General features: G+C 44.6%; 1 protein-coding gene across 4 annotated transcripts in view; it reads left to right on the top strand.

Annotated features, from left to right (window-relative positions):
- TUBGCP2 (tubulin gamma complex component 2) overlaps window positions 1–22,239 on the top strand; it is a 704,444-nt gene that overhangs the window by 658,546 nt on the left and 23,659 nt on the right. For all 4 annotated transcript variants that reach the window (XM_069611057.1, XM_069611056.1, XM_069611059.1 and 1 more), the window contains one exon: window positions 14,636–14,799. In XM_069611057.1, coding sequence (XP_069467158.1) covers window positions 14,636–14,799 — 164 coding nt within the window. The remainder of the gene's footprint in view (window positions 1–14,635; window positions 14,800–22,239) is intronic.

Here is a 22,239-nt window from a genome sequence, read left to right as displayed (position 1 = left end):
AGTTGAGGATCGAACCCGCGTGAGGAATAGAAGCGCCTGGAAGCACGTAAGTAAGCGCTTGTAGCCTGCTTCACGATGCGCACTAACTGTCCCTTTTATCTTGCAGGTACAAGTTCGGAGCTTTAGAGAAGCTGAAGGGTGCTGGAATACCCACTGGATTCGGCGTGGGAAGGAGTAATGGCACGTGAGTAATAAAGTTGCCCAATGTCTTTAAACGCACCTTCTTTTGTCTTTCAGATGCGGGATGCAGCGCCGAAGGCCTCCGGAGCGTGCGAAGAGCTGGTAAGCTTTTGTCTTTCAGATGCCGGAATGCAGTGTGAAGACCTCCGGAGCATGCGAACAGTAGGTAAGCCTTTGTCTTTCAGATGCTGGAATGCAGCGCGAGGCGTTGGTGACAGCCGATGGACCAGGTAAGAGATGCGCTGCCACTGAAGACCGTAGTGCTAACCTGTTCTTTCTTTGTCTTTACAGGTGCTGCTGAAGACTGGATTCCAGGATGGTAAGCCTTTGTTCCCTTAGGCCCAGGATCAGAAGCAGAAGACACGATGAGCGTTCTGCTGCAGAGAATGCAGAATAACGCAAAGCAAGATTCATCCATCGGGTGTGGTTTAAATAGCCTCCTGTAGTGCTTAGGTGTCTCCTTCCACAGCCACGCCTAGGTAAGAAAAGAGTTCCTGCTTTCCAGAAGAGTTCCAGTGTTCTGAACCTAGGGAGTGGCTCCTGCCCCACCCAACAGGAAAAGTAGTCCCAAACAGAAGAGGATCATGGGTTCAACTGGCAGGTAAGTAAGCAGCATGGTCTGCTGCAGGTAAGTCCACCCAAGCATTATGAGCCCGGCGCTTCCAGCGCTGGGACTGAGCATCTTTATGAGCCTGGTGCCACCGGCGCCAGGACAGGGTCCAAAAGGTCCCAATTGGGACTGGCTGGCACTCGGAACCGGGGTTATGGGTCTGCTTCCAAGGGAGTCGGGCAAGTCCTGATCTTTTGGAAGCAGAGATCATGACACATATCTACTAGCCCTAGATGGGGGACCTGGTTAAAGGCCATTGTAGGAGTTGTGCCACTTGTCAGATTTCTGGTAAAAGTGGTTCAACAATCTAGGCTCCATTGGTACCACTCCTGGTGGTGGGGATGCCATTCGAGAGGGTAGGGATCGACAGTGTTGGTCCCCTTGACCATCAGACATCCTCTGGCAAATAGGTTTATCTTGGTGCTGGTTGACCACGCCACCAGATATCCTGTGGCCATCCCATTGTGGACAGTGACGGCCAAGTCAGTTGCTAAAGCATTACTTGGAATCTTTACTAGGGTTGGCTTCCCTAAGGAAGTTGTGTCTGACAGAGGCAGCAACTTCATGTCTAAGCGCGTGCAAGCCATGTGGAAAGTGTGTGCCGTCACTTATATGTTTTCATCTGCTTATCATCCTCAAACAAATGGGTTAGTTGAGAGACTTAATAGGACTCTCAAGAGCATGATATTATATGGCATTTCTAGTACTTCTATACACAAGTGTTTCAAGGTGCGACGAGATAAGGGAGGGCGACAGAGGGAGGACAAAGACAACGATCTTACTAGGCCAGGTGACATTGAGATCGTGCAAGTGCAGGGGAGAGGGGAAAAGTGCAGGGGGCAAGGGAGGAGAGGAAGTGCTGTACACAGGACCAAACGAGTAGTGTGGCCAGCAGGTGGCAATTGCAAGGGTTAAATGCAGACAGCTGGTGTCCAATAAGTGCAGGTCAGGGTACTGTAGGGTTGCAGATACAGATCCAAGTGCAAGGGTTGCCAGGAGGCAGTGCGTTGTGCAACTGGGCGGGCAGGGTCCTGGGCCTGAATTCAGAGGGTAGCCAGGTTACCAGTGCAGTGTCAGACTGGAGATCAGCAGGGGAGAGGAAGAGAGAAGGCAGAAGCAAAGAGCAAGGTCTTGAGGTTCCTGAACTGGAGATGGTTCTCCTCATGTTTCAGAGAGGCAGGGAGGCTGTCCCAGAGGGAGGCCCCAGCAGAAGTAAGAGATCTACCACCAACTTGTTGCTTGGAGAAGCGCCTGACCCTGAGGGAGTTGGAGGTAGAGGAGCGAAGAGCTCGAGTGAGAATGTATTTCCAAAAAAAGAGTTGAAGGTATTTGAGGACCCAGGCCCCAGAAGGCCTTGTGGACAATGCAGATGGTCTCGAACATGATCCTGGCAGCCACTGGGAGCCAATGAAGAGATTTCAGGCCTGGAGAGATCCGATCCCTGGGCTTGAGGCCAAGGACAAGCATGATTGGGGCTCTGAAAGAACCCCAAAGGAGAAAGTAGGATCTAATGTTACCATGCTTACTCTTTACTTGCAGAGAGGTACCTCAAGAGGGGGTTGGCTTCAGCCCCTTTCAGCTTCTTTTTGGTCACTCTGTAAGGGGACCACTGGCCATAGTCAAGGAAGGGTGGGAGCTCCCTACTTCTATCACTACCAATGTAGTGGATTATGTGCTGGAGTTAAGGAAGAGAATGGTCCTCCTGATGGCTCAGGCCAGTGATAAATTTAAGGCTGGTCAAGCTTTGGTAAAACATTGGTATGACCAGAAGGCTTCCCTTATTCACTTTACCCCAGCCCAAGAAGTCCTGATTAGTCCTAGAGCCGTTTTGGATAAATGGTCAGGCCCCTACACAGTTGTGGAGCAGCTGGGTGAAGTGAACTATTTAGTGTACCTTAGGAGGCCGGGTCAAGCCCCCAAAGTGTTCCACATAAATGAGCTGAAGGCTTTCATCCCTAGGGTTGAAATAGCTACACTACTTTTGGCATCTGACATTAAAGAGGAGGAATCGGAACCTCTTCCTAACTTATTCCAAAGTAGCCCTTCAGATGGCTTCATTGAGGGTGTCAAAGTGGACCCTCACCTGACTCCTAATCAACAAGAGGAAGTAAGAACTTTGCTGAGGCAGTTCTTCCCCTTGTTCTCACTAACCACAGGTTTGACACCTTGGTGTAAACACGACATTGACACTGGGGATAGTGTAACTACCAAAAGTAGGGGATATTGGGTGTCCGATAAGGTGAGATCCTACAACAAAACTGAGGTCAATAAGATGTTGGATCTTGGGGTGATTGAGCCCCCCAGTAGTCCATGGTCCAGTCCTGTGGTTCTGGTACGAAAGGCAGGTACTACTTCAGGGCTCTGAATGCTGCCACCAGGACAGATGCTCACCTCCTGCCTAGAACTGATGAGCTAGTGGATACCTCCTCCTTTTTTTGAATGCATGGGGTTCTGTGTTTTCCCAGGCACAAATCTGTAGAGAATCTGCTCTGCCGAAACACTTGGGGTTACCAGTGGTATAGCCTTTTCCCTTTGCGCCAAGGTAGGTGCACCCAGACATGTGAGGTACCGTTTTCGCCGGGACACCTGTGGGAATGCGGGAAGGCAGGACATGCGTTGTTGGCGGCATGTTTCAGTGGTTTGGCGGTGGGAAATGTCTGAGAATTGTGGGTTTTTTCGCCAACTTTCAGACTTTGCCAGGGCTTGTGGGTAATACATTCTGGGGTGATTTGCGCAAGTCAGACCTCTGTGGATTTGCACAGGTGTATTATTTTCGGAAATCCATGGGGTTCCATGTTTTCCTTGGTGGCTGAGACAACCCAGTCCCAAATCTATAGGTTGCCCACAAGAGCAAATTCCCACAAAACATGCTCTGTCGAAACACTTGAGGTTACCAGTGGTTAAGTCTTTTCCCTTTGCGTCCAGGTAGTTGCATCCACACATGTGAGGTACCATTTTCGTCTGGACACCTGTGGGAACGCGAGAATGTAGGACATTTGTTCGTTTTCTCTTGGTTTTCACAACGATTTCGTACATTTGCTGCTGCACTTTGTCACACAACCCTTTCATTTCCCAAATGTGACCTACATTTAGTCTCTGCTTTAGGCACTATACGCTTTTGTAACCTGCACAAGTCACCTACCCTTCAAAAGGGCTGCCTGTGCTCTTTCAAAAAATGTATGCTTGCCATTCCTCACTGCATTTGTTTTCCTTATTTACACATGCTATGTACGTCTGTTTAGGCTGTCAGCATAAACATCCTGTGTACCATGGCTCCGTTTTTGATTGGGCTATTGCTTGTTTTGTGAAACTTTACGAAAAATGTGTGGTTTTCTAACTGGAAGAGTCGGGGGAATGTAGTGGGGCATTGCTTTTCTCTATATTCACAGAAGCCATTGCCTTACAGGTGCAAACATGTCCAGCACATACCTTTTTTATCTGTCATTTTTCAAATTTTTCCCCAAACTATTACCGTACATAGTTGTTGCCTGACTTGTGCAAATCACCCCTTCCTTAGCTTGGAATTTTGTCTACTTTTCAGAAATGTATGCCTTTCTGTCTTCCCATTCAGCTTTCCTACCCTCTTCTTCCATTCTGTCCACGAATGTCCTATTGGAAAAAAGGGCGAAATCGCTTACCTCTCACAAAACAGATGCTAACCATATAAAAATGTTTTTTTGGTTTCCACTAAACCTGTTCTTGATGGCCTGGAAAATGGTGAATACTGCACAGCAAACCATTTGTTCCTAGATCTTACAAGGAAAAAAAAAACACAGGCTTCTTTGTACATCATTTTATTGCCATTTTCTGAAAAAACACAACATTTGCTCCCTTTTTGGTTATTTTCTCTCACCCCCATACAGCAAACTAGGATTTGTTATGTGGTGGTGGTGTTATGACCGCATACATGTGGGAAGAAAAGGGGCCAACTTTAGGTGAGATATCACATGTAACAAAAAAGTTACAAGGGATTGAATAGCGACATAACAAAATCACCAGAAAAGTGCGTGGCACTGGGGGTAGGGGGTAGCCTTGGCAGTTAAACGCGTTATTTTCCAATTCCCTTCATGAAGACTCACAAGATTAGACTTTTTCATATAGAAACCAGAGCTGGAAACTTACAAGATTACCTCAGGGATACTGTGAGTCACCATCAATCTTTAATATGGTTTTTCAGATGGACCTAGGTAACGTTACTTGAGAGCACAATAATTCAGTACGTAGATGATATATTAGTGTGCAGTGAGACAGAAGGAAGGTGCAGGGAAGATTCAGTCAGACTAATGACAATACTAGCAGAAAAAGGATACAAAGTGGACAAAGGGTAAACTACAATATTGTCAGGAAGAGGTCCTGTATATAGGACAGCTGATCTCTCAAAAGGGAGAAAAGTGACACCTGAGAGAGCAGAAGCGATCATGAAAACTCCAACACCTGAGACAGTAAGGGAAATGATGGTTTAGGCCTATTTAAATATTGCAGTGCCTGGGTTTTTGATTACAGTACAGGGCTTGCAAAATCTACTAGCCCACTAGCATTGGCTAATAGTTTGTATGAAGGGGCGAGTACCATTTGCACGATACTCGACCTTGCTGGCGAGTATGGGGATGTTAAAACATTTTCATTTACTACAAACACACTTTGTTTGCAGTAAATGACATCGTTTCACTGTGCATGCTTGCAAGCATTGCACCAAATAGGTTGTGTGCTTATGGTGACATGCACCATTTTACAAAAAGCAGTGGTAAATTGTCACCCGTCACCTTGGAGTAAGTGCATTTCACTCAGGTCCAGTATGTAAACTAAAGAACTCGCTCTGCAGGACTAAAGGGATTTTAAAGAATTTGCAAGGCCTGTAGTACATACATTCAACCACTTTTAAAAGGACTCAAGGAAGCACAGATATGTAAAAGTAAAATAACATGGCCAGATGAGATGACGGAAGGATTTGAAGAATTAAAAAGGGCGATTTGTACAGCCACTCTATTAGGGATTCTGGACTATAATGAGGAGTTTTATTTTTTCTCACATTCAAATAGAGAAGTGATGACTGCAGTCCTCAAACAGAAAACATTAGGACATGCACATTAAACCATTTGCCTACTATATTGGGATTCTAGAACCAGCAATGAAAGGACATTATCCTTGCAAACAAGCATTAGCTGCTGCTGCTTCGCGATTGAAAAAGCAGCAAGTATTACAATGGGTTGTTCAATGATGCTATTTGTCGAGCATTCCTTAATTGCCATTTTAGAGAACCCCAAAACCATATTGACCACACAGAGCGTCGGGGTATGAAGTGATTATTTCAAACCCAGTAATCAAAATTGTTAGATGTAGAGTAGTGAATCCAGCGATATATTCATAGCAGAACTAGTTGGGAAGGAAGACTATGTACATGATTGCACAACGTATACTAAGTTCTATGACGATATTCCCCATGTTAGGGAAAATGCTCTCTGAGGGGTGAAATTCTATTCATTGATGGTTCTTCAAAAATTGACCAAACGACAGGAAAGACATTCTGGATCAGCAGTAGTGAAGTTAAAAAATAGTGGTGCATTTCGAAGTAGTTACCTGTGCAAGATTGCCTTCGCATTGCTCAGGACAGGCTGCAGAATTAGTGGCGCTTATCGCCCACTCCAGAGATATGAGGATGTTACAGTGTACTCTGCCTATGTGACGTCAACCGTTCACGCAAGGTTGTCACGCTGGAAAAGCAGGGGTTTTCACCGCGCAGATAGCACACCAGTGCAACATGCGCTGCTATTGGACAAACCTATTGAGGTACTAGAGCTCCCATTGGCTATCGCTGTGGTGAAATGCACAGCCCATACTAAAGGGGCAAACATGATTTGTCGCGGTAACTGACCCTCAGACTTTCAAGCCAAAAAAGCAGCATATTTTCAAAATATTTCCAATTTTGAATTAGAAGATGTTAAGCAAATGTCAGAACTCTGCATGTTGATAAAAGGTTTTAATATGTTATCCATTGTACAGTTAATTGAGCTGCAAGGTTGAGCTCCGCAGGCAGAGCAGGATTTATGGAAGAGGCAGGGGTGTTCCTTATTCCTCACTGATGCTGTATGCAGACAAGATAGCACTGGAAAGCCAGTTATACCTCTAGCACTATTCAAAGCTTCACTACCCCGTGCACACAACCAGAGAGTTTTGCTGCCATGGTTGCAGAAGACTGGTTTTCACCAAATTTATTGGAACACTTTGCACAGTTAATTGTGAACTGCATTGTCTGCCAGAAGTTCACAGCAGGACACAACTTGCGAACAGTGAGAGGAGCAATACCCAGACCCAATGATCCCTTTCAGCATCTACATATAGATTATGTGGATATGTTGCAAACATGCAATGGCTCCAGATATATGTTGGTGGTAGTATGTCCCTTTTCCAGATGGATTGAGGCAGGTCCATATACACACCCCAATGCCACTGTCATGGCCACAGGCCCCAGAACACAAAAACCACACCATCTAGTGATAGGGGCAATGGGTCACTTGACTCACTAATGTCCCTTTGGGGCCCTGGGTGGACTCGGTCCTGGTGCCTTTGGCGCCATGCTCATATAGAGATGTGAGCAGGAACACTTTATTTCAGTGCAGGAGTGCTTTTATTTTACAAGACCTTTCCAGGTGCTGAAAGCCTTTATTCCAGAGAACCTCCTCATGTGCTGACTCATCGGGTGTGGCAGGCAGGCTGTACCTGGTAAGCGTGGCTTCAGAAGCTCAGCTATATAAGCTGCTCCATCCTTAAGGCCGGTGCTTAGCGTTACTGTGCACTCATGTGCAACGTGAAGCTCACCGTCGCTTGGACCAGTTTACTTACCTTTGAAACCAGGCGTTCTCCTGCATACTCACCTCCAGGAAACCAGTGCTTCATTGCTTCATCTGCAGACTCATCTCCTGACATCCAGTGATCTTGATCCCGACGCCGCAGCACTGCACTCCGCATCCACGAACTCGGACCCTTTGAAGAAGAAGAAAGACAAGGTTAGAACATCCGTTCTAGGGGCGTGCCGCATTTGAACCCCGCGCCCCCTAGTTAACAATTTACCAGCTACTGTACTGCTGCAGTTTCGTTCCTCATTCCTGTCGCCTCGAGCTTCGCAGCTTCTGCCGGGCCAGCAACATCACCTGCAAGGGAAGAAAGCAAAAGAGCAAACATCAAAAGTGGAACGGACAGCAATACAAGACGACAAACTTTACAATACAACAAAAACAGACGAGGAAAGACAAAGGCAAACAGGAACACTTACCTGAAGCATAGTGGCTTAGTCGCAGCAGAACTGGACTACCACGTGCAAGGGACCAGTGAAGGAACTCGGTCAAGATCATACAAGCACCCCTGCAAGAAGCAGCAGGACGGTGTGCTCGTCAAAACTAATCAACAGGTGAGCTTTCCAGGGACAGCAGGTACCACGGTTTGGGAGAAGGGGTCTGGAAGGGGATCAGGCGCACAAGCTGTCATACTCACGCCCCCTATTCTCCACGCAGGAGCAGTCCCGAGCAGCATCACCTATTACCACCAGTCACCACATAAGCGTAGAGGGCGAAGTCGGAACCCGAGCGACCTCACCCCTGGGAGGACTGCAACCGTGCCCCAACGCCTCCGCAGAGACCAGGTGAGCGTAACAGCCACATGTGCTGCCAAGTTTCTCGTACGCAAGTTGTTTCCTAAATACGATGTGTGTGAAGTACTGCGGTCTGATAATGGGCTGCATTTTGTAAATTAATTGGTTGAACACATAAGTCTTCTATTAGGCATAAAGCACAAGTTTTCATCTACCTATCACCCACATGCGAATGGTATTTATGAGAGATTAAATGGACTCCTCAAAGAAAGGATAGCCACGATTAAAATAACTTTGAAGAAGGGATGGCTACATTGCCTACCCCTTGCTCTGTTTACACTGAGAATCCAGCCTGGCTCCGATCACCACTTGATTCCTCATGAGTTGACGACTGCACACCGCATGAGTGTCCCTTGCTCTTCCCGCTAGAATAAGAACTGATACCCAAAGTGTAGCAAAAATATTAGGGGATGAGATGCATGATTATTTAACAAATATGAAGCCAGTGTTTCTTTTATTTCTCAACAGGTCAAAAATCAGAGGGAAGGGTCGAAGTAGATTGATGAAGACAGCCAAACAATTGATCCTAAAGCATCCTAGTTTGATTCCCGGGGACCAAGTGCTTGTAAGTTGCTTTGTACGGACTTGGAGTAAACCCAGCTTTGAGGGACCGTCCTTAGAGGGAGGGGGGTCACTCCTACTGCTTTGAAACTCGAAGGAAGAAAAGCTTGGCTGCACTTGAATGAGGTAAAGCTTTACAAAAGAGGCCTCACCCCTCCAGCACCCGCTGACATTTAAGCAAGAGAAGTTCCACAAATGCAGAACAGATCGGCTACCAAGAGCCAACAAAGAATGGATGAAGAAAAAACAACTTGAACTTTCAGTTATTCCCAAGTTTGAAGGGAAGAGAATACTACTCTGCAGTGTTCAACAAATCTGTTCCAGTTAGGGTAAAGAGACAATACGTAGATCAACAAAGAACACGAAGACTGGACATGACACTTTATGCTGCCCGTAACGTTACATACATTTCTGTATTCTGTTTTTGTATACATACTCCGGTCTTATCCAGCTCTAGTGAGACGACACGCTGATGTCACTTTTTTCATAAATCCAAAAAAGAGTCCTATTATCAGAATGATCGTTGCAATCATATTACAATTTTTGTTATAAAAAGTTTGGTTTATAAAAGTGACAGAAACTGAACGATTGAATTAAAGAAAAATGGGAATTTTCCAATTCAGAAAGACAAATTGCTAGCAAGAAGACCAGTTAATACACCGAAATGCAGTAAGACAAATTAACTTGTTTGCAATCTTTTCTGTGGCAATGTTTCATACAGTTTTTGTTTCCTCATTATTATAGCATTTCGACAAATGATATTCTATAATACAAATGGAGTGTTTAGCAATGAGACATCTATTTCTATCCCTAATAAAATCCCAAGTTATATTTTCCCTGAGATTTCCAAACCAATTGACCTAGTAAAGAGGGATGTTGAAGATCATCAGGATATAAATACATATCTTGATAATTCATCCCATTTAAAGAATAACATGTGGTATCAACACATGAGTAAGGTGGGGAAGAGAATGTCACATGAGAGCTGCTATGAATGTTCTTTCATCCCTTATGCTATGAGTGCAGCCAGAACATTCCTTGCAAGAGAAATACCTGTACATAAAGCAAAATGCCTCAGCCATCTAGTAGCATGCATGACAAGAGGACAATTTGAAGGAAATGGGCAACTCTACGATGGATGTCAGAGAACGTTCCCTTACAAAGACAAAAGACAGGATTGTTGAACAAAAGAGACTGAATTGTGCAGACAGTTAGGAAACACCATGATTGCAAGGATGCTGGGAGAGGCCTCAGCTTTTGGTATATGGACAAGTATCCACCAGTGCAGGATGGGAAGCAGAAATGTTGGTATACACTGCAAAAATATTGATGACAGCACCAGAAAAGGTAGGGCAAATATTGAATGATGAATGTCTTAAAGACTGGGCCAAGTATGCAAAGTTACTAACATGGGTTGAAGATGAAACGGGACCTGTATCCATACTAGCCATGAAGAATGCAACACTCTGTTTCGGAACCAGGGGTTTCACCAAAGTTGGAGAAAATAAAGGATGCCAGCAAATAATTGACGTACCAGGAATGACAGGAGGAACTGCCGCGATAATGAACCACTATTGGGCTTGTGGATCTAAAGCTTATATGAAGCTACCTAAAAGCTGGGAAGGAATATGTTCTATAGTGATGATAAATGTTCCTGCGTTGGTGATCCCTCAAAGTGATCTCCACATAGACAGCTTTCCGAAGATGGATGCGCACCAAAGGAAGAAGAGGTCGCTCAACCTCACCAGACAGAAAAGAGAACTACTTTTTGGCAAAATCAATAGAAGCATAACATGACATTCCAGATGAGCACAAATTGTTCAGTATAACGGCAGTGATATGTTCAGCTATATTCATGCGAGGAATTCAAACTGCTTTGAATGCCAATTGCTTACAGATAATGAGGTTGGAACTGCTACAATCAACACAACAATAAAAGGATTTAATGCGATTAGAGAAAGATTGAGGGCCATCAGACTGATGACCCTCCAGAACAGGTATGTCCTGGACTTACAGCAAAGGAAGGAGGCGTGTGCCCCAAGATCATGCCTTGTGTCCCAAGATCATGCCTTCTTGATGTACATGCACACCTGCCTATGATAGAGAAAATTGAACCATGACAGAAGCAATAACTATGCTGTCGACCCTGCATACAAAAATGGAGGAAGAAGTAGATGAAACCGAAGATTATTTGTTTTTTTCTCTGTCTTGTGGGTTCCAACCTTGATGGAAAATGCCTTCATACTACTGGGAGCAATACTAGTGTTAGTATTGCTAGGATTCTGTCTTTTGAGAATAATCATAGGACAATGCAGGAAAACAGTCAAAAAAGGTATTGGGATGAAGATAATGATAAATGTGAATGCTGTGACTGATGAGCACACACAGACCTAAAGCACCACCCATGAGCACCTGACGGGAAGTCCTCTGGCACCCCCAAGAACAAAGTTGTATTACTCCAAGGATCATAAGAACTATGTAGGATGTTGGGTATTCTGTCAACCGACTGGGGAGTGTTGCCATAGGTCCTGTAGTGTGGATGAGCATATAAAGAATGCAGGTCACCTGAAGGGGGTGACAAAAATAATGGATTCCAAAGAAACCACAGTGTGAAGAGAAAGTGAAGAAAATTGAAGAAGTGGTTGAGGACTCGACCAGAGAGGGGAATGTTGAGAAGCAGATGTACACGTCACTCATGGAGCCCACCCTCTTACCTCAGTCATATTGGAAGAACAACAAGAAAGCACTGCACATGACACCTTGTACCGTCCAAATACCGCACCCAAGATATGAAAGACGTTACGTGCTCAGACAACTGTACCCTCTTACTGATGTGGTAGAATGAAGTCTGCAGATACCACTGGACATAAAAGAACTATAAGTAAAGTATGACGGGGGTAAAGATGTCATGAAGAGAAGAGACAGGGGTGCATTGAAGCGATATATGAAAACTGAAAGAAAGATGACACTGAAGTAACAAAGTGAACATATATGCAAACTTGAAGAAATCTTATATGTTAACAAGATAAGTGAGAAGCAATGCAGCAGATGTATATACACAGAAACTCAAGGTAGAAGAGACATATAGAAGCTTGCTAAACATAGGAAATATAACGTGGGTAAAGCAGCCATACTGAAAAGATGGACGTCGGTTTTGTATCATAGTAAGCTAAAAAGCCCCAAGGGGAGAGACCAAGGCTGCAGAGCTGACGGGCACTGAAATACAAATTTGTGCAAGAACAAAGAATATTTGTTTGGCTTAGGTTCAAGGATGCCGCAGCAAGAAGCAATTGCAAAACACAAAAGTAGTCTAAGAGGATAAGCCATGTACGTATGACATGTTTCTCTTAGATTAAGAAAAGGAGTAAACATTTGGCAGTGCCAAGTACTGGACAATCAGAGATGCAGAAAACATATGCAAGACAGAGCAACCTAGTCTCCAGATGCCAAGGAGAGTAATAGCACCAAGTATCATTGAATCAAAAAGCACTAAATAGGAGGATAAGATGTACAAAAATCATGGTGGTCTCACAAGTGGTGCAAGACAAGAAAACAAGGCCTATTCATAACCCTCCAGACAAAGATAGCAATGCACCTTCACTCCCTTTATAGTTCTGAGGAAGAGCTGGACATAAGGTCAACTACAAGGTCAACTACAAAGAAGAGGCCTTGGCTTAAGGCCTAACTGATGAGAGATGGTAGTCTAATTGGCGAAGTGGGCAGTTGTCTGATATTGTTCTCCTCACCTGGGTTTCGTTTTGCTTACATGCTGCTAGCGATCCGAATGTCCAAGGTTGGAAAAGTCCCAACCAATCAGGATGGCCTATGTGATGGTGGACCATACACTGTTGCAGAAGCCAATGCTCTGCTATTATTCTACTGTTATCTGCATTATACGTTGTTAGAGATATGCCTACTTGATGAGGGGCAGCCAATGATGTTACACTTAAATAAACTATAGGTATATATGTTCCCTAAATCTATCCCTCTGCCCGATAGGTTTTACTATTTGCCATGTAGGATGATGTCATAGCGGACGTGCATTGATGTATAAAGTTTTGTGTAACAGAAATGTATTTGAGTGTGTGAGCTGCGACTTGTTATGCTTGCCAGATTTCCCTACTTTATTGAACTGATAATAAAATAGTACTTTGCCATATTCTTTGAGTCTGTCCGGTTATTTGGGCCTGAAATCAGTTATTGTTATTCCTGTCTAGCACTTGGTACGCTCCAGGTGCTACTGCACATATTACTTGTATGAAACCAAAAAGAAGAATCAGTATAGCGGTATGTTAAAGAATGTTAAGTTAATGACCAGCATAAAGCTTGGGGAAATTGTAGGGTTGCCTTATCCTTTGATGAGAAAATAATTCCATCAAAACCATCTTGTATATGTCTTGAGGTACTACACGGTTTTCAGCTTTCAGAGCTGTATATAATATCACAAGTGTAATATTGCTCTAGTTCCTGAGGTGCCTCCTGGTTTTTTAACTAAGAAATTTGAGCCACCTTCTGCAGCAGTAGTGTTTCTATTGACCACATCACTGCAATGGGAAAGCATATCTTTTTAACATCAGGAACTGTCAAGGCATTGGCCCCCTTGCTGGAAAAAGTAGAACACTGACCCATTGGATTTGCAATTTGAGGTCCTTTTTTTCAGAAGTGAAAAAGTAATCGGCTTTCATATCCTACGGATTTATTTTTGTCATAAAAAGGCATGTTTTTTGTTGGGTGTTGAGGTGTTGTAATTTTCGAGTGTTTGTATGGGTTCTGCTTGCAATGTAGGACATATTTAAAGTTATGAATATAATGAAAATGCACTTCATTGAGGACTATTATTACAGACAAATTACTTTTTTACATCTGGGTTGCTTCATTCCTTCCTGGCACCACTGTCCTTGATAGGTACTACTATGGTATTAGATTCCAGAAACATTGAAAAAGGAGATGTTACCATGAGAAATTGTTAATAAAGCTTTGCACCCCCTTCTACATGTAGTACCGTCTGACCCTTGTTCCTGGCTTTGGCTAGCGCAGTGATGGTCCTGTCTTATGGTGCCGTTCAGTCTTATTGCATGGGAAATAATTGGCAAATGATAGTTGGTGGCTGGAGGGTTCGGATACGCACATTGGAGGTGGGGAGGACTGGTCACCAACACCGCTAGAGGTTCTAGAAGTTTTCACTGTTTGGTTTTGCCAGTTTCTTACTTTTTCCCTAGGCAAGCCTAACTTCTACACGCTTTGGCAAGTACATTTTGTAACCTGAAAAAAGAAATGTTTGTGCTCTGGAGGTATAAAGGAAAACAGCAGATATAATAAATGTACCCATCATACATATAACCATGGCAATAGCTCTATGTAAGTGTGAAGTGTGGCATTTTGTGGGACTTCACCCATGCTGTGGGTGGACAACGAGAGTAAGGGTATTGTGGTGAACAAGCAAGTTCTGCTTTCTATCATGCATCGGAAATGTTTACTAATGGTTAATCACTGACACTCCATTGGGTGCTAAACATGGAGTTGTAGTATTTGCTGATGTTGGCGTTCATCAGAGCTTGATGGTTTCTAATCTCTACGGTCACATGGTGCAAGATGACCTGGGCCTCACGTATGCCTTTTCTCTGATTTTGTGTTCTCAGCTCTTGGCAGAACATGTTGATGCCCTCCACTCCACCACTGGATTTGAAGCCACAATCAACAAGTTTGACAGCAACTTCTCCACACACCTCCTAGACCTGCTGGACAAGCTGAGTGTGTACAGCACTAATGACTGCGAGCACAGTATGATCAATATCATTTACAGGTGAGTGTGGGGACAAGCATTCAAAGACTGTTAGACTTCACAATGATCTATGTGCCTTGTTAATAAAGCTTCTGGACTTGGCATCTGATGGCTTCGGGCCATGGAAGCTTCCTTAAATATTTTGTTTCCTACTTATGAACAATTATGATGTAAGCAATGGTGAAGAAGATTTGATATTTATGGGTTGAATATTTGTGAATTAGATTGATTATACTGTAGTATTTACTAGAAGACTGGCATCCCTAGTTCTAATGAATATTTCATCAGAAAGGGTTAGTGTTGTAATTGTCCCGATTGAGTGCATCAGGTTTTTGGAGGACGCCTTTAAACTAATAGCAACAACAGTACATCATTTGTATAAATAGTGGTACCCACTCTGATCCTTTAATATGATGCTGTGGAGTATGTCATTGTTCCATCCCTGTGTTTTATATGTTTGTTTATTTGGTAATGCGCTCCAAACCCGCAGGTAGCCGGGCGCAACAGATAAGAATACTTGAAGCTTAGTTACAACATAGAATCGGTATAGTACAGGCAGGGAAATACAATTCAGTGGGTTACATAAATGGTATACAAAGCTGCATGTAATACATGTGGTATTGATACAATGTAAGGGCAGGTTTGTGATCAGGTGAATAGGAAGTCTTAAATAGGAAGTCTTAAAGGTGTTCATAGATCATTGGATTGTAGCCAGTTTAGGGAGTTACGTCTAAAGCTAAGATAGGACTCATCAGTTCTGAGGTTTAGGGGTAATGCATTCCACTGTTGAGCAGCTTTCACTGGGAAGTTTCCTCCTCCTGAATTGGTTGACTTAAATCTTGTTATCTCTAGACAGCGAGAGGCGGCTGATCTGATTGGGCGGGTCGAGGTTTTTCTAATCATTCTTTCTGTGAGATGGGGGGCGGAGTTGTTTAGACATTGGAATGTGAGAAATATCTTTGGCCTGCCATCAACCCTCATACAATCTGGAGCCAACCATCTCATTGCAGCCTGGGCCTCAAGCACTTCTCGTATAGACAGTCCAACATGGAGCTGTCTGCTTCAACCAGCAGTGACCAGCCCTCTTCCCAACTGCCAAGTGATATTCCACATTTCATTGCAGGGCCCCGAAGAACAATAGGCTCTGACAGTCCCTTTGTGGCTCCCAAGCTTGTCCTTCCCCCTGCCAAGCACTTCTGCTGTGTAGTATTACACTGCTGTCCTCTCTTGGTGCTTTCCGTAGTAAGGCAAAAGGTGATCCAGTATTTTATGGGACATCTCAACTCACTGCACTGTATCCACCAATTACATAGTGCCTTTTGTTTTACAGTTGAACACTTCATCCTGCATGGCTGGAGATCTTCCATGCACTTCTTCGCCTCCTTGCAGACTTTGTTCCATTTTTAAAGATACTCAAGGTCCTTTTGGTCGTGAACCCAGGTTCTTCCCATCTATTTGTGTGACCCGCATATGCCTTCCGCATTGATTATTCAAACGTCCTTCCTTCTAGGATCAACACTAATGCTGGACTTGACTGGCATGTTTCATTATGACCTTCGCTCAGTTGAGTGATGTTCTACATCCCAACAGAGATTTGGTCAATCGGGACAACCTTTGTGGCCCCTGTGGCGAACCTGAAGGAGTCGGATGCACTGTGGACATTTTAAATAGTTCTATATTAAATAAAATAAGAAAAGGCCTAGCTATCCCTATCGCTAAGGGGATTTTCCCTGCCTAACAAACTAACATACGGATGCTTGTAATCCTCAAAAAATATGTCCTCTGTCCAACACCTAATTCTATCCGGACCTGTCACTATAGAAAAATAACCTAAAGACTAAAGCACTGTGCTTGTGGTTAAGACTTCCCATAGCCAAGCTCACTGGGCTTCTTCTCAGGGTAGTGTTCTTAGTTTCAATGAAAAAACAGGTTTATTTAAAGTCAATAATGAAAGTTCCTTAATCCTCCTTGTACACTCCTCAAGAGATTCTGTATTTCAAGTCATAACATCTTTACACATAGGGATCCTTCCTGTATCCTTTCTCTAACTCCCTGTATGCTTTTCTTGTGGTTTCTCCTGTAATAGGCTGAATCCTCCAGATTCTATTTTATTAAGTACTTTCATAGTGTCTCTTATAGGGCTCTCCAGACTTTTGTGATTCCTTATAGTTGACAACACTCGTGGCTCTCGCCAATGTTCATACTTTAGGTTTCTCCGGCTCCCGTATCCCACATTCACTTACTTCACTTGTTTCCAGTTGCCTCCCTTTTCCCTGGACCACTGTGCTACCTTCTTCAGCGTTGGGCTGGTTCCTGGTGTTTGGCATTTTGTCGGGCGTCTTCCCCTGATTTCGCTGTCCGGTCTCCATTTTCTCAGTGTCTTTTTCTCAACCTGCCTGCCTCTGCAGTCCCAGCGCACACAGGCAGAATGAAGGACTTGTGCCTCCCGATGCGTCTGGTATCAGCATTCATTCGTGGGTTCCAAGCCCACCATGGGTACCCTGTGGTCACGCCACCAAGCGGGACCGTCTTCTCAGCCACGCCCCTTCAGCGGGTGCTCCATTGCTGTCCTTGGCGGCCAATTCTCTTGCGCTGTCGCTGGCTCCGTGGCCCAGCAGTGCTCCACCCCTCCAGGATGTTCCTTTGTCAGATGCTCTCCTCTGCGTAAGGTTCTCTCTGCCTCATTGGGTGCTTCGTCTCCAAGTTTGCTGCCGACTCTTAAAAGGGGTGTTTCATTTCTCTTCCATGGTTATGTGCAAACCAACATTACCAAAAGCCAAGGAGATGGGAATTGTATTACTGGTTGTTGAAGGCAATACAGCAGTAAGTGCAGGCATATTCCCACATAAGCGGATAGTGTTTCTCTCATAGGCAGCACCTCATGGGGATGGAAGTCCTTGTCCCCTACAGGGGTGGGGGGGTCACTCCGAGTGAGGTCTCACTTGCCCCGGCCCATGGGGGGAGCGTCTTGTTTAGCAGGCTCACCTCCCTAGCCTCAAAGGGTGTGGCTCCCCCTGGGTAGAAGGGACGAATACCCTGGATTTGTCACACCCCCCACAAGCAATGGAGACTGTTTGCCTTCTTTGTTTGACTCTGGATACGCAGTTTGTGGTTTCTTTAGGGGAAATCCTTCCACAGGTTCCATTTCAACTCAAGGGAGGAAGATGTTCACTTTGCTTTCATTTCCAACCTGTCTAGTACATTTTTGCCTGCATAATACCTTCTTACAGGACCCATGGCTACCTCCACCAAAGGGACTTTGAGTGAGTCGGTGCAGCCTCCTGCTCATACCATCATTTTTCAATTCATCCGACATTTGATCCTGCCTACCTTTCATTTGGGAAACAGCGACGTTCAGTTGCCAGGTTCTCTTGCCTTATAATATGTTGTTTGTCTTGGCTGGATCAGCATAATCTAAAGTTGCAGGCATTCTTCCCTAATTACAAATTTATAGAATTCCTTACCTGCTACTACTTTCATGTTCACACATGTTTCTTGTCTTGAAAGGCAATTCTGCCAGCATTAAATGAACTACAATTCACATGGCGTTATCCCTTGCCATTTCCTTTCCTGATCATTTTAAAGTGTATCTGCCCTCACACTGCTGATCAAACCACAGTGCTTTCTGTCCAATGCAGTTGCCTAAAGGCTGGATTCTTGGGGTCTCATGTTGTCAGCTTGTTAATACCACTCAGGTTATTGCCACTTAGGCACATTGTTAATAAGAATTGTTTTCTCCTTCATATGTTAAGCCAGAATTCCTATTTTGGGGGTTCTAGGTCCACCTTTTGGGGCTCCTCAACATTTTGCTTTTCCACCTGTCTGTTTTGGTTCCTTACTCTATTTTCGGTGGCCAGAGGGACTTCTCCTGAAGCCCCCCTGCCATTATATCCCTTTTTACCTATTATAAAGTATATGGTATTGGGTCCCACTGCCATTATATCCGTATATACCTTTTTACTTATTATAGCTATATGGTTTTGGGTCGCCCCTAAGGAGCCCAGTCCCCAGTACATTTCTTCCCTGCAGTGATTGTGTCACTGTAATTTGGTTTTAGGCGTAGGTTGGTGGTAGCCGTGCTTTCATTTTGGCATCACCAAAGGTGCACGCCTTTTTGATAGCCATTAAGTTTCTAATGTTTTTTTTAAAGTTTTATTTTTTTAAATCCTGCTCCCGGTCATTTCTTTTTAGTTATAGGCCTTCCCTCATTTTGACCATCACGTGGGCTCTTTGGAAGCGCATCCTGGCTGCCTCCATACTGTTCCTAGCTGGTTTAGGCTAGAAGAGGTACCTGGACCAGCCCTCTCACTTCCTGTAGGGGTGGCGTTGGGTGAGTGGCAGTCCCAGTGACCAATCAGTATGGTTGGTCATCTTAGCCTCAGCCCAAGCTCCTTAATCTGATGGGCTGGCTGGTCTGAGGCCAAGCCCCCTGTAATAGAGGCATTTAGGTTCTGCCCTTCCCAAACTCACTCTCTTGCTGCTTTGTTCCTGGAACTTCAGCATGGCAGGCCTGCCGTCATGCTTGAGGAGTTTTTCTGCTATGTTGGCTGTTTTTAAAACCCTCATTTGGCAATACTTGCGAATTACAGTGGGCCTTATTCCAGTTTGTGTTTTTCGCTGCCAGAAGTGTAGGCTGGATTTCGTGGAGACTCCAGTTGACCCCCAAAATCTGCTGGGCCAAGCCGTCCACTATGGGACCATTTCTGGGCGCTTTTACTGCTGCATGCTACTGTTCACCACCAGGATCCTCCGCTTCGCTGTGGACAGCTGCAGGTGTCCAGAAAGTAGCTGCAAGGCCATTTCTGTGCTGGATCGTCAGTTGGGGACGTCTGGGGATGCCACCAGCCATTGTCCCCATCTTGCGACTGTTTGCTGACATGCTGTTGCGTTTTGTTGTTTGCCCTGCTGATGGGTGCCATTTGTTCGGGTTTCCTTATCTTCTGGCAGACTTCCTCGCCAGATCTTTTACTCCTGGTTTGAAGGTAGAGAACCTAGGAAGAGCTTTGGTTTCTTTTATGCGTTGTTGTAGTTTTTGTTGGCTGAGTGTTCAAGTCCTAGATAGGAGAATCTGGCAAACCACACTTGTGGAGAACAGCTGTCTACTTACCAGGATGTTAAGAGTCTCTGGCTACCGAAACTGCGGATGTGAGTACTTACCTTGGGGTCCTAGGAAGGATGTTAATTCCCAATATTCACTCCCGAGTCTCCCCCTGGTCCATGGTAGTGAATACTGGGAGAGGGGTCCTAACCGAGACTCCCCGTAGGCTTGTATTGGGGCTCCTACTGTTCTGCAACTTATTCTGCCAGGGTTGACCTTCTGATCTCTGGAATCCTTCCTTTGGGCCTCCTGTGGCCTTCCATGCGGTTAATTGTTGCAACATCTGCACCTGTGGGGTTGGACTGTACCTACCTCTTTCAGTGTGGATGGACATTTTAACATTTTATTCAAAGGACCTCAACTAGCACTGGAACTCTCCTTAAAGTGACTCAGGGGTACTTACCTGCCCCTACACATTTGTTTATTGGATCCCCTAGGGATTCAGTGGGCTCTGGGCTAATATTCACTCTTTCAATACTTGCCTATGCTTTTCTATTAATTTCTAAAGTCATCCCTTTCATTTCTGTCTGCAATGTACTTGAAACGCTGTAACTGGTAACATTGTGCATATGTTTCCAGGATTGTTCATTGAGTCTTAGAAGCTGTTGCTAAGGTTCACTGTTGTTCCATCCTCTCTGAGACCTGTGATGAATTGAGGGAGCCTCCGCTGTGAAGCTGGGGTTGTGAGCCCGCTCCACAACACCCTCCATAGGGGTCGAGGCAAGTGTGACCTCCCAGCAAGAAACTCCCCCCTTAGAGGACAAGCGCTCCTGTTCCTGTGAGGAACTCCTTAAGCTTATTCACTTGATGGAATACAGGGGGCAAATCAAATACTTCCAAGTACAGAGACTTGACTGTTAGAAAGTTAAAATCTGCTATCATGATGAAGGAGAAGTTATCTCTTTAAAGGGAAATCATCAATCCACTACGAGGAGTAGTTTAAGAGTACTTGTCAAATAAGAGGGAGAAGAGAGAGGAATGCATACTGAAGCAGGGTAGGTCCCCTGGTAGCCGAACACTAGCAGGAGGCGGACCCGCAGGAGAACGCAGAGCCTGCAGAATTCAAGAGTTGGCTGGGACCAGCAATGCAAATGCTGCAAGCCAGATATGCGCGAGACGGCAGCCTGCCCGTGCAACGATGCTGACCCCGCCCCGGGAAAGCCACTGCAAACGGCACGACTCCCCGTTGAGATACCAGGAGAAAGAACATGAGTCGTGCCGGAAGGAACCGGCAAGAAAGAACCGAATGTGAGACAAAGAACAGGAGAAGATACCAGGCCCGTAAGAATCCTGCAGATGTTCCCAAACCGTACGGGAGATAGCAGGGAACCCAGGAGGAACGGGAGGCCAAATAGGACTCATATGCTCCAAGAAGCAAAGTTGATGAACTTGAACTACTTTAATATAAGAACGTGAATAGAAGTCCCTGAGAGGGTGATCAATAGAAGTGGAGAAGCGCTTCTCAGTAGAAGAGAGAAAGGTGTAGAACCAAAAGTAAGGGAAGTGAACTGTCTTAATGAAAGAGAGAGCAATAGGCATCCCGGAGAGGGAGATAAATAAGATGAGGATACCCCTACCCTGGACGGAGGAGAATTTAACCCTGGGTATGATGAACTAAAGGCCAAAGAAGCCTCTAGGATAAATAATCCACAAGAGAGACCAGGTCATATAAAGATGAACTATGAATGTCAAGGAAACAAGAATCGTAGAGGAAACTTTACTTCACAGCTCATGCAAAGCCCATTCCAAGGATTGCAAAAGAGCCAAGGAAAGTTATTTCTAAAGGGGAAACTAAAGTCCATGATCTTATGAGTGAGGTACACTACCTGATAATAAAAGTCACGAAAGAATATTTAAAAATTGCATATTAATAAGAAGACTAAAGACTAAGAAGAGAAGTGTGTGAAGCACACATCAGGAGAAGGGAGTCATTCTCCTGTCCTTAGTTTAAGTTAGTGGTAGGGTTAGTTCACCATAGCTTTTAGACAGTGGACATATTCCTTTTGGACATTCATAGACTGATGAGCACCTTAGATATTGATATAGGTAGGCAATACCCACTAGCAGTAGGGATAGTTAGGCTTTCCTATGATAATTTAATAAATACACCTTGCAAATGTCCTCCGAGAGTCTTCATACTTTTTCTGATCCGGCACAGGCCTGGATGTATTGATCTGGCCATTAATATAGTTATAAGGCCCCAAGAGGTGTAAATGTATTGGTGAATTGTGTTTTGTGCCTTGGGAATTGTAAATGCATTTTTCCTCAGGATAACATTTTTTCCCTTTTTAATCCCATATCCTGCCATATGTGTTAGGTGATGGGCCACCATATCTAGGGCCTTTCACATGTACTATGGTTTG

The sequence above is a fragment of the Ambystoma mexicanum genome, chromosome 8 (assembly GCF_040938575.1).
Source record: "Ambystoma mexicanum isolate Mex_15411 chromosome 8, UKY_AmexF1_1, whole genome shotgun sequence".
Classification (NCBI taxonomy): Eukaryota; Metazoa; Chordata; class Amphibia; order Caudata; family Ambystomatidae; genus Ambystoma; species Ambystoma mexicanum.
The sequence above is the reverse complement of the archived record's forward strand: the minus strand, read 5'-3'. Positions and strand labels throughout refer to the sequence as shown.